The following is a 12,663-nucleotide window of genomic DNA, read 5'->3' as shown; positions in this document are numbered from 1 at the left end:
AAGCCAGAGAGATCTTCAACAGGAATATAGTTGGACCAAAGAGGTACATTAACAGCAAATTAATTTGTGTTTGTTGACCCCTTTAGACAGAGGTACTAATGAGAGAGAGACCATCCTAATCAAATCTGGCTGAAGACAGCATATAGGAACACACAGTGTGAAGGTGATTCGATGTGTGTGTATTATAAGCATACTATAAGTACTTACTAATGGTAATAACTTACAGGTATTTGGATGTGTATAAGAAGTACAACAGTCTGCTGGATAATACTGCCAAACAGGACATCTTGGCTTTCCTGAAGGAGAAACATTCACTGGAGGGGTTCACAAAGGTAGGCACTGATGCAAACTAATGCTCAACATAAACACGTTCTTCACTTAGATAAAGAAGAAAGCAGCAATGTGCTTGCTGTGCTTAGTGTGGGCTGAATACTAATGCATGTCCTCTTCTGTGAGAGCAGAAGATCAGCTCCATCCAGCACGTGTGGGAGGAAATCGCCTCGCTGCGCGTCACAGTCGCCCTGTCTCTGTTCTGCCTGGACGTGGTCAACCTGAACGAAGATCTGTGTGATCGTGCCCAGCGCCTCAAGGACCGGCTCATCACACACACACTGGACGAGAACCGCGCTCTCAACAAGAGGTGAGACAACTCCTCTCAATGAGAACACACCATCGTTCAGGAACTAGGCAGGATCACATTCACTAACATATCTTAGGGACTCCTGAAATAAGGATAGCCAGAGAAGTATAGAGAAGGATAGCCAGACTTCTAATACTCAAACACTACACTTCCCAAGTGCCATTGCACTAAAGATCTGGGTCATGATAGCTCTGCCATTGCTAGAGAGTGGAGACTTGACCCCTAGCTGTGCGCTCTGTTTGTGTGCAGCATCTGCCACCGGTTCGATGAGATCGTGGAGACCATCACCAGCGTCCCCAACACCACGAAGGAGCTGGTGGAGCTCAACCAGTTCTTCAAGCGCGCCAGTGAGGTCACTGTGCACACGCTACAGGCCGAGATCGACGAGGCCTCCAACCGTCTCGCTTTCCTTCTGGACTTTGCCACACTGCCCGGTATTACAGTCTGTTTGTGTGTGTCTGTAAAACAAGACTGGTACTTTACTACAAAGTTAAGCAAAGCTTAAGAATAGAATAGATCTTTATTGTCATTGTCACAGGTACAACACAATGTAAAATGCTCTCCAGTCAGTGCATCAGTCTAAAAAGTAATTTAAAAAATAATAAATAATGTTGCTAGTGCTAGTGTTACCTAAACAATAAATAGAAACATATAACATCATTAGCAGCATACATTAACACACAGTCATACACACCCAGTCATAGTCATACACACCCAGTCATAGCATAAAAAAATACAGTCACTGCATAAAAACAGTATGAACATTCATCTGCAGGCATGCATATCATACATGTCATTGCATTGATCCATTTAACATCTGAATCCATATTGCACATTATTGTTTTGCAGCATTGAGGGTGGTTAAATATATTGTATTTCTGTCTCCTTTCCCGTCTTTCTGATCTGTATTTCTCCCTGTCTTTGTTCTTTTTCTGTATTTCTCAGCGGAGGATTTGAAGTTGAACAGCAGTGTGTTCCACTGGCCCGAGCAGATCCAGTGTGTGTTTGAGCTCAGCAAGGGCCGCATGGCCTCCAGGAGGGAGCAAGCAGAGGAGCACCTGCAGAAGAGGTACACACACACACACACACACACACACACACACACACACACACACACACACACACACACACACACACATGCACACACACACACACACACACACACACACACACACACACACACACACACACACATGCACACACACATGCACACACAAAAACACATGCACACACACACACACACATGCACACATACACACACACACACACACACACACACACACACACACACACACACACACACACACACGCACACACACACACACACACACACATGCACACACACACATACACACACACACACACACGCACACACGCACACATGCACACATGCACACACACACACACACACGCACACACACACATGTTCACATATATGCACTCACACACACACACCACACACACATGCAGGTACGCACGCACACATAGGGTTGCCAACTTTCTGCTATGAAAATAAGGAACGGGGGGGGGGGGGTAAATATATTGAACATCACAAGCAGCTCCAGAAGCTCTGAATTTGGTAAAGCCTTATTTTATTTCTGGCTTTTTTCTGTCTCTGCAGCAAGTAGGCTAGTCTATTTGTTTATCTTGTCAAGTCAAGTCAGATTTATTTTTAAAGCGCATTTCACATGCACATAGTGCAATCCAAAGCGCTCCACAAACAAGACACATAACAACAAGACAAAAGATGCCGGATGGAGCGGCGTAGTCGCCAGCGTACCCATGACATCAAGACAAGACAAATACTTTTAAAAAATAACAAATACAAAAAATGCCGGACGGAGCGGCGTAGTCGCCAGCGTACCCGTGACACCAAGACATACAAGAAAGACAACAAAACAAATAAACAAATAAAAAAAAGAAAACATATTTTAAAAGGGGAAAAAGTGATGTTAAAATTAGTCCGATAAATGACAGCAGCAAAGTTTCCCTTTATTTCATACAAATCGTGTATTTTTCGTTCATAGTCTAACTTATAATACTGATCTGTCATGGATATGCACGAGTTGATTCTCAATAATACGGAATAGAATGCGTTCCGTATCAGTTCAATACGGAACACATCTTTTTCCTTGCAAATACGGGACAATTCCGTATTTTACGGAACGGTTGGCAACCCTACGCACACACCATGACACATGTTCACACACACACACACACACACACACACACATGCAGGTATGCATGCACACACCATGACACATATTCACACACACACACACACACACACACACACACACACACACACACACACACACACACACACACCATGACACTCAGACACAGTCACACTCACACACACTTATACAGACACCTTTGTGTTGTGTTGTGTATGCCAGGGTGCAGGACTTTGACCAGATGCTGCAAAGCATGTGTAAGGAGGTGGACAACTTCAAGAAGAAGGACATGATGGGTTATGAGGAGATGAAGAGCAACGTGGAGAAACTCAACGAGCTCCAGTCAGCACTCAACTCAGCCATCACTGAGCTTGAGGTACATACACACACACACACACACACACACACACACACACACATATGTTATACAGTAAGATATACACTGTATAATGATATGTAATATGGGTGTAACATGTGTGTAGGACATTAATACAGAAGAGGAACTGCTGGAAAAAGAGCAGAGTCAGTTCCCTCAGCTGCAAGCGGTCATGAGCGCCAAGCAGCCATTTGACCAGCTCTGGACCACCGCACTCAACTTCCAGAACAACTCAGATGTGTGGATGAAGGGTAAGGCACACTTACATACTCACACACACACACACACACAAACACACAGAGCCACACAAGTGTAACAGTCAAGGTTATTCATATCATATGGGCTCTATGCTAATATATCATAATATTTGGGCTAGGGGTAGTTGCAGTGTCGCTGCTGGCCATTTCGGTGCCCTAAGCGGAATTGCTTTGTGGTGCCACACACATTCTACAAAGACAAAGTAGTAGACTAGTCTTTATATTCTTGTCTGTGTTCCAAATCACATTGATTGCAGCCTATGTTAAAGTGCCCTCTCACCAATCTGAGTTTAAAATTGGTCAGTAGTGGGAACCGGATAACCTCGCCAACTCCCTTTAAATGTTTCTCATATTAAAAAGAAGATACACAATGGCTAGCCAGCTGGAATCTGCCACTCTCTCTCCTGCGTAAGATGCGTTCCTGATTAAGTGGAGTCAGTAAAGCTAGATCTGCTACGCGGTGGAGATAGAGAGGACCCAAAAAGTATCATCCCTGCATGTAACATGGCGTTGTTGCATTTTGACATTGTAAACGTTCTCGAGGAAGAGTGAAACACAGTCGGTGGCCCCCTCTGTCCTTTGGCCCCCTCTGATATGTCTGTGTTGATGTGTGTGTCCACTAGGCTCGTTCCAGCACCTGAACGCTGAGCAGATCACTGAGGAGCTGGGTGGCATGTGGCGCCTCATGTACAAACTGACCAAGAGCTTCTCGGAGCTGCCGGCGCCACGCCGCGTGGCGGACAGCTTCAGGATCAAGATGGACAAGTTCAAGATGCACCTGCCCCTCCTCACCACCATCTGCAACCCGGGCATGAAGGACCGGCACTGGGTCAAGGCGAGTGACCCCCACAAACAAGTTCAAGAATAGCTTTAGTTGAAGGATAACAATACTGAACTGCTGAAAATGAGATAACTCTAAGACAAATGCAGAAAATACATCAATCGATACACTCTCTTTCTCCTACTCTCTCTCTTTCTCTCACTCCTTTTTTCTCTCTCTTTCCCTCCCTCTTACTTGTCCATTTTTCTCACTGTGTCTTCTAAGCATCTTAAATGGATTCTAGTGCATTCATTGTGTACACTAGCGCTAAGCTAAACAACCTCTGCCCAGACCACCTTTGTTCCAACTGTCATAATGACACACACTGGACGGAGGCCAGCCGGACGTCGTCGTAACTTTTGGCGTCTCGCATTCCAGCACTGGTGTGCTTAGGGGAGCTAATCTGAGGGCCTGTGTGTGTATGTGTGTATGTGTGTGTGTGTGTTGCAGATCAGTGACATTGTGGGCTTTGATGTGAAACCAGAGGCAGACACATCGCTGCTCAACATGGTGGAGCTCGGACTGTCCAAGTTCTCTGACAAGTAAGAGTGACCATTAAATGAATGAACATACATACATACATACATACATACATACATACATATTCATATACATGGAGAAGTAACTTGATGAGCATGCACCTGCATCTTCCAATAACTGTCTTTGATTATGCACTGTGTATGTACATGTGTGTGTGTGTGTGTGTGTGTGTGTGTTAGGCTGGAAGAGATTGGATCAGCTGCCAGTAAAGAGTACTCATTAGAGAAAGCCATGGAGAAGATGAAGAAGGAATGGGCCGACTTACGATTCTCATTCACCGAATACAGAGACACGGTAATGCACAGCACACACACACACACACACAGACACACACACACACACACACACACACACACACACACACACACACACACACACACACACACACACACACACACACACACACACACACACACACACACACACACACACAATTCACATCAGAGTAACATACTGTAAAGGACCCAGTCAAACTTAAACGAGCACACATACACAAAAACTTAAATAAGATGCAACACAGGCAACACACACACACACACACACACACACACACACACACACACACACACACACACACACACACAAAGGCACACATACACAAAGGCACACATACACAAAGGCACACATACAAAAAAGCAAACATATACAAACACAGAGACGTACTGTACAGTAGGTGCATGGAAACATGCTTTGTTCCAAAATCTGGCAGGCGTGAGTTGTGCATTATTGAGTGCACTGTAACGGGAGCTGCAGCGTAATATCGCACACTATCATGTTCCTGCACAGATCAGCTTCCATCATAAACGCCACCATCAATCTGACACGCTTACACTGCCAGTTGATGAGGCTGATTGCTGATAGTTGATGGTTACCATTAACACACATACACACACACACACACACACACACACAGGAAAGGAAGCCACTGAGACTGCAAATTCATATCATCTTAAGTGCTTTAACTATTACGCGTATAAACACTCGCCTGAGATTTGTTATTATATATGTGTTTGTGTGTGTGTGTGTGTGTGTGTGTGTGTGTGTGTGTGTGTGTGCGTGTGTGTGTGTGTGTGTGTGTGTGTTTGTTTCTGTGCGTGCACACGTAGGGCACGAGTATTGTGTGTGCGGTCGATGATATCCAGGTGCTGCTTGATGATCACATCATAAAGACTCAGACCATGCGTGGATCTCCTTTCATCAAGCCTATTGAGGCAGACTGCAAGGTAACACCAGCACAGGCTGCAGTCCAACACTGACTGATGCACCAGTGTAGCAATCTCCTGTCCTGCACTGGGCACTGCTGTCCCTGTGCACCTGAAACAGAAGAAATGGACACAGCAGCTCTTAAACAATATTCATGATGTCCATGAAACATTACTTCACATATTGTAGCACTCTAACACAAGTAGAAGTGGCAATATATTGCCTAAATCTTAAACGCAGTACAGCAAATGGCATGTAGGAAATTGATAACTCGCATGACTTTCATGTAAGAAGACGGCACTGTTATTGTATGACCAAATGAGTTTCTTTGTCCATCTGTGTCCATCTGTGTCCATCTGTTTAATCTCATGCTCTGTGTCTGTCTCAGCAATGGGAGGAGAAGCTGTTGTCCATGCAGGACATCATGGACGCCATGCTGAGCTGCCAGGCCACCTGGCTCTACCTGGAGCCCATCTTCAGCTCCGAGGACATCATCGCCCAGATGCCCGAGGAGGGACGCAAGTTTGGCATTGTGGACAGTTACTGGAAGGACATCATTGCTGAAGCGGTGTGTGTTTGTGAGAGATACAGAGAGAAAGAGAGAGAGGAGAGAGTGAGAGAGAGTGTGTGTGTGTGTGTGTGTGTGTGTGTGTTTTTTTACAGTGGTTCTTCTGGTGAGTTGTTTTCAGTAATCCTGTGCATATATGGTTAAAATTGTGTGTGTCTGTAACCTCACTCTAGGTCAAGGATACACGCGTGTTAGTGGCCACTGGTCAGCCCAACATGCTGGCTCGCCTGCAGGAGTCTAATCTCTTTCTGGAGGACATCCAGAAAGGCCTGAACACCTACCTAGAGCAGAAGAGACTCTTCTTCCCCAGGTAACACAGAACTGATATTGGACACTCACAAAGATGCCAAAAACTACATAAACATGGAAAACTAACAGCTACCAGTAGATAACTAGATGTACCGCAGAGTGGTACAAAATATGACCGCCGCCCAGTCCAGCACATTTTTTCCACAAAAAGAAATCACGCTGAAAGGCCTATATGATTCTAACTGTCTCACTAAATTGCATTATCCACACTCAATTCTCACTGGTATCTGCTAGACAACAAGTACCAAAACATGATTAGTTCATAGATTTCACATGTAAAATTTATTTTATACAACCCCACCTCCATCTTGCCTGTTCATAATTCTGAGAAATTCTTGATTGTTTGTGTTATGTTTATGTTATGTGTGTGAGTGTGTGTGTGTGTGAGTGTGTGTGTGTGTGTGTGTGTGTGGGTGTGTGTGTGTGTGTGTGCGTGCTTGTGTGTGTGCCTGCGTATGTGCCTGTGCATGCAAGCGTACATATGTCTACTGTGTGAGTATGTGTCATACGTATGATTACTGTGAATGTATGTGTGTGTGTGTGTGTATCTGTTTGTGCACATGTGTGCACATGAAATGGGTTAACATGACCCCTGGAGGCAAACATACGGAAAAAAATGGTCATCCTAGGCCCTACAGTTCTCAAGATATTCACAGAGAACTGTGTCTGCCCTACCCTCCTTTCGGGGGGTCCAGTCCAGCGGGGGGGCTACAGATCAAAACGAAAAATGACTGTTCCATGCTATCCTTGTGGGGGTACATGCCCACCAAGTTTTGTGTACCCCGGTCTTTCAGTGTCCCGGGAATCCTTGTTGGTGTACGTCACTAAATGTACACATACATTATTTTATTGTAAGGCCCCCCATGAACGAAAGTACACAAAACTTGGCATGCATTCGGAGGGTGTCATGATCCTACACTTTTAATTTCGTGCAGTTTTGACCTTGTCAGCCAGAGATATTGTGATGAAAACACCTAATTTTTTGCTTTTTAATTTTTAACTAGGTGGCGCTATACATGAAATAAGTGGTAATGGGATGGGTTGACATGCCCCCTTAAGACCAACATACATAAAAAGGTGGACCTCCTAGGCCCTACGGTTCTCGAGATATTCACAGAAAACTGTCTCCGGTCACATACAGGCCAGTTGGTGTATAGTAACATAAATTAATTTATTGTGTGGCCCCCCATGAACGGAATTCCACAAAATTTGGCGTGCATACAGAGGGTGTCATAATGATCCTACACTTCCAATTTCGTGCAGTTTTGACTATGTTAGGTCACAGATACCTTCAATTACAACACCTCATTTTTACTTTTTTGTGTTTAACTAGGGGGCGCTATACATGAAATGAGTGGTTATGGAATGGGTTGACATGGCCCCTTGAGATCAACATACAAAAAAAAATGGTCCTCCTAAACCCTACGGTTTTCGAGATATTCACAGAAAACTGTGTCTGCCCTACCCTCCTTTCGGGGGTCCAGTCCAGCGGGGGGGCTACAGATCAAAACGAAAAACGATGGTTCCATGCTATCCATGTGGGGTTACATGCCCACCAATTTTCGTGTACCCCGGTCTTTCAGTGTCCCGGGACTCATTGACGGAAATTTGGGCATGCGAAAAAGAAAAAAAAAAAAAAAAAAAAAAAAACATTCTGACTAAACCTATATGACCGCCGCTTCGCTGCGCGGCGGTCATAATTAAGATATGAATGATTAAACATTTGACTAGATACTATCCATTTTATTGCTGTCTCCAATTATCCCTTGTCTCCCTTTTTCTCTCGCAACAGATTCTTCTTCTTATCTAATGACGAGCTGCTGGAGATTCTCTCTGAGACTAAAGACCCACTGAGAGTGCAGCCTCACCTTAAGAAGTGCTTTGAGGGCATTGCCAAACTTGACTTCACCCCTGATATGGAGATAGTTGGCATGATCAGCTCAGAGAAGGAGACTGTGCCTTTCAGTGAGAAAATCTACCCAGCCCAAGCCAAGGTAGTCCATCCCTCTCTCTTGCTGCCCCCCATCACTAGTACACCACATTTGGTGAAATGGATATTCAATGGGGTCTACAGATAAACAGTAAACTACACCTTTGACTTAATAAACATTATTGTTTCGTGGTAATGGGGGATGCTGTTTGAAAGGTCATTTTCTGCAGTTTTCCATGTTAATAGATATTGTAATTGAGGTGTATCCGTATGTATTGGTTGTAGGGGATGGTGGAAAAGTGGCTGCACCAGGTTGAGAACATGATGTTGAGGAGTGTTAGAGATGTCATAAGCAAAGGAGTGGAACAGTACCCCCAAGTAAGTACACACACAGTCACCACTCACACTCACACACACACACACACACACACACACACACACACACACACACACACACACACACACACACACACACACACACACACACACACACACACACACACACACACACACACACACACACACACACACACACACACACACACACACACACACACACACAGTATTGTGCAAAATTATGTTTGAGTTTACCTCTCTGTCTGCCATAATCCATCCTGCCCTTGGCTTGTGTATGTGCGCAGGTCCCAAGGAAACGTTGGGTGTTGCAGTGGCCAGGCCAGGTGGTCATTTGTGCATCCTCCATTTACTGGACCAGCGAAGTATCTGAAGCTATCCAGAACAACACACTATCAGTGAGAACCTGTACACACAAACACATACAACTGACGAATGAAATGCACCTGGCTTACCAAAGTGGTAGAGCTTTACTTCTACTATCTGACTGGTCATCACATTATATCTGTACTCTGTATGTGATAAAGTGTGTTGGTGTGACCCTCCCAGGCCTATGTGGAGAAGAGTAATGCCCAGATCGGTGAGATTGTGGAGCTGGTGAGAGGAAAGCTGTCAGGTGGAGCCAGGCTGACTCTGGGTGCTCTGACTGTCATTGATGTCCATGGTAACTACTCACCTACTATAGTTAACATTGTTTTTAAAAAGAGGCATTGAAGTTACATGTATGCTCTTTATGGTGTAGCACTGTACAGTGGATTTAACATGTTGCCATCAACCTTAGAATTGGGGAAGTAGTAGAAGTGTCCAGGTGTGATATACGAATGTGTGACCTGTGGTGTGTGGTTTTGTGTGTGTGGTTGTGTGTGTGGTTGTGTGTGTGATATATGAATGTGTGACGTCTGGTGTGTGCTTGTGTGTGTGTGGTTGTGTGTGTGATGTGTGGTTGTGTGTGGTTGTGTGTGTGGTGTGTGGTTGTGTGTAGCTCGTGACGTGGTGTCTAAGCTGGCGGAGGACCGCGTCTCCTGCCTCAACGACTTCCAGTGGATCTCCCAGCTGCGCTATTACTGGGAGGAGGGAGACGTGCGTCTGAGGATGATCACCACCTGCGTCACCTACGGCTACGAGTACCTGGGCAACTCATCACGCCTGGTCATCACGCCGCTCACTGACCGATGCTACAGGTAGGACACACACACACTCACACACACACACACACACACACACACACACACACACACACACACACACACACACACACACAGACACAGACACACACACACACACACACACACACAGACACACACACACACACACACACACACACACAGACATAATTAATTCAAGCACTGAACAACAGTTTTGCAGTTTGACTGCAACTCCGGTAGCATAGAACATGGTGAGTGCTGTCTGGTCTGTTGTAGAACTCTGATGGGAGCTCTAAAGCTGAATCTGGGAGGAGCCCCGGAGGGTCCAGCTGGAACAGGCAAAACAGAGACCACCAAAGATCTGGCCAAAGCCCTCGCCAAACAGGTGCATCCATCACACCTTCTGGGCATCCATCAAAAGCATGATATCAGTAGCATTCCAACATGATTGCATAATTCCCGATTCCACAAGTTTGAGCTGTGATCTATGAGTTACTCCAAATAAGTCCAAATAAGGTCATATTGTCCTCCCCTTCTCTCTGTCTGCCTCTCTCTGCAGTGTGTGGTGTTTAACTGCTCAGATGGCCTGGACTACAAGGCCATGAGTAAGTTCTTTAAGGGGCTGGCGCAGTCTGGAGCCTGGGCCTGCTTTGATGAGTTTAACCGTATCGAGGTGAGGAGGGCAGCCAGCCACACTGTTAAAACAAACGTGTTGTCCCTATCTGGACACAGAGATGTGTTAAAAAACAATGCAGGTTGTGTTGTTTTCAACGCAAGTTGTGTTATTTCAACACATATTGTGTAACACAATAAAAAATGAAACAACACACCTGTGTTGTCCCTATCTGGACACAAAGAAGTTTTAAAAACAACGCAAGTTGTGTTGTTTTCAACACATTTGTTTTAAGAGTGCATAGTTGATAGTTTCTAAATTGTGATTGGTCGTCTTTGTGACTGTCTGAGTTTTTTTTTTGTCTGTATGTGCACATGTCCTGTGTGGTGGTGACTCAGGTGGAGGTGCTTTCAGTGGTGGCTCAGCAAGTGCTGTGCATCCAGCAGGCCATAGCTCGGAACCTGAAGCGCTTCCTGTTTGAGGGCACGGAGCTGTCGCTCAACCCGACCTGCTGCGTCTTCATCACCATGAACCCCGGCTACGCCGGCCGCGCAGAGCTCCCTGACAACCTCAAGGTGACCTCACCAGCACCCCCAACTAGTTCACCACACCACTGTGAGAAGTATGTATGCTGATCTGTTCTGTTCTGTTCTGTATGTGTGTGTGTGTGTGTGTGTGTGTGTGTGTGTGTGTGTGTATGTGTTTCAGGTTCTGTTCCGTACAGTAGCTATGATGGTCCCTGACTACGGACTGATTGGAGAGATCTCCCTGTACTCCGTGGGTTTCATTCAGTCCAGAAGGTACTAAGCTCTTCTTCATTGATTGAACTACTGGACATAAGAAACATTTCCCAGTGTTGACACAGCATCACTTGGTAGGAGGAAAATGTCCATCAATGACTCATTAACTTGGTTTCCATGGTAGCCTGGCTCAGAAGATTGTGGCGACCTACCGGCTGTGTTCAGAGCAGCTCTCCTCTCAGAGTCACTATGACTACGGGATGCGTGCGGTGAAATCGGTCCTGACTGCCGCGGGGAACCTCAAACTTAAGTACCCGAAGGTGGATGAGAGCGTGCTGCTGCTCAGAGCCCTCATGGATGTCAACATGGCCAAGTTCCTCGCCCAGGATGTACCCCTCTTCCAGGTGTGTGTGTGTGTGTGTGTGAGTGTGAGCTTTTGTGTAAGTGAGAGGCAGACATAGACATGTTTGGATGCATTTGGTATATGATTGTCTGTGTGAGAGGGTGTTGTATGCATCTGTGCTGCTGGGCCTCCCCTCAGGGTATCATCTCAGATCTGTTTCCTGGAGTGGTTCTGCCCAAGCCTGACTACGAGTTGCTACTGAAGGCTCTGGAGAACAACATAGCCAAACTCAGTCTGCAACCTGTGCCCTGGTTCATTGGCAAAATTATACAGGTACCACAATGTGCAGCCAAAGCTCCCAACACAACTATGAGCAGATGAATGCCTCTGCACAGTCCAAACCATCTCCGGATTGTGTACATTCTGAACATGCATGATGCTGTGTGTATTTACATTTGGATGTGCTTTTGCCTCGGTAGGTGTATGAGATGATGTTGGTGAGGCATGGCTTCATGATTGTGGGGGAGCCATTGGGAGGGAAGACATCAGCGTATAAAGTCCTGGCAGGAGCTCTGGGGGACTTAGCTGAAGGTAGGCAATCACCCACAACCATATTCATCATATGTTGGCTTGTGTACAGTGGACAAT

General features: G+C 45.6%; 1 protein-coding gene across 1 annotated transcript in view; it reads left to right on the top strand.

Moving 5' to 3' along the window:
- Positions 1 to 12,663, top strand: part of dnah3 (dynein axonemal heavy chain 3) — a 29,763-nt gene that overhangs the window by 4,400 nt on the left and 12,700 nt on the right. The window contains exons 11-35 of the mRNA XM_076298829.1: positions 1 to 43; positions 227 to 332; positions 462 to 640; positions 890 to 1,074; positions 1,586 to 1,709; positions 3,040 to 3,193; positions 3,300 to 3,444; positions 4,074 to 4,285; positions 4,721 to 4,812; positions 4,990 to 5,104; positions 5,917 to 6,033; positions 6,402 to 6,581; positions 6,755 to 6,891; positions 8,683 to 8,884; positions 9,106 to 9,198; positions 9,462 to 9,572; positions 9,724 to 9,838; positions 10,157 to 10,355; positions 10,596 to 10,704; positions 10,879 to 10,992; positions 11,331 to 11,507; positions 11,641 to 11,732; positions 11,857 to 12,076; positions 12,214 to 12,348; positions 12,495 to 12,606. The exon at positions 1 to 43 is cut by the window's left edge and continues 94 nt beyond it. Coding sequence (XP_076154944.1) covers positions 1 to 43; positions 227 to 332; positions 462 to 640; positions 890 to 1,074; positions 1,586 to 1,709; positions 3,040 to 3,193; positions 3,300 to 3,444; positions 4,074 to 4,285; positions 4,721 to 4,812; positions 4,990 to 5,104; positions 5,917 to 6,033; positions 6,402 to 6,581; positions 6,755 to 6,891; positions 8,683 to 8,884; positions 9,106 to 9,198; positions 9,462 to 9,572; positions 9,724 to 9,838; positions 10,157 to 10,355; positions 10,596 to 10,704; positions 10,879 to 10,992; positions 11,331 to 11,507; positions 11,641 to 11,732; positions 11,857 to 12,076; positions 12,214 to 12,348; positions 12,495 to 12,606 — 3,468 coding nt within the window. The remainder of the gene's footprint in view (positions 44 to 226; positions 333 to 461; positions 641 to 889; positions 1,075 to 1,585; positions 1,710 to 3,039; positions 3,194 to 3,299; positions 3,445 to 4,073; positions 4,286 to 4,720; positions 4,813 to 4,989; positions 5,105 to 5,916; positions 6,034 to 6,401; positions 6,582 to 6,754; positions 6,892 to 8,682; positions 8,885 to 9,105; positions 9,199 to 9,461; positions 9,573 to 9,723; positions 9,839 to 10,156; positions 10,356 to 10,595; positions 10,705 to 10,878; positions 10,993 to 11,330; positions 11,508 to 11,640; positions 11,733 to 11,856; positions 12,077 to 12,213; positions 12,349 to 12,494; positions 12,607 to 12,663) is intronic.

Source organism: Alosa pseudoharengus, unplaced genomic scaffold (assembly GCF_046254945.1).
Source record: "Alosa pseudoharengus isolate Yale_2024_CS ecotype anadromous, Long Island Sound unplaced genomic scaffold, YU_APseudo_1.1 YU_APseudo_1.1_scf_21, whole genome shotgun sequence".
NCBI lineage: Eukaryota > Metazoa > Chordata > Actinopteri > Clupeiformes > Clupeidae > Alosa > Alosa pseudoharengus.
This window is presented reverse-complemented; position numbering and strand designations above follow the sequence as displayed.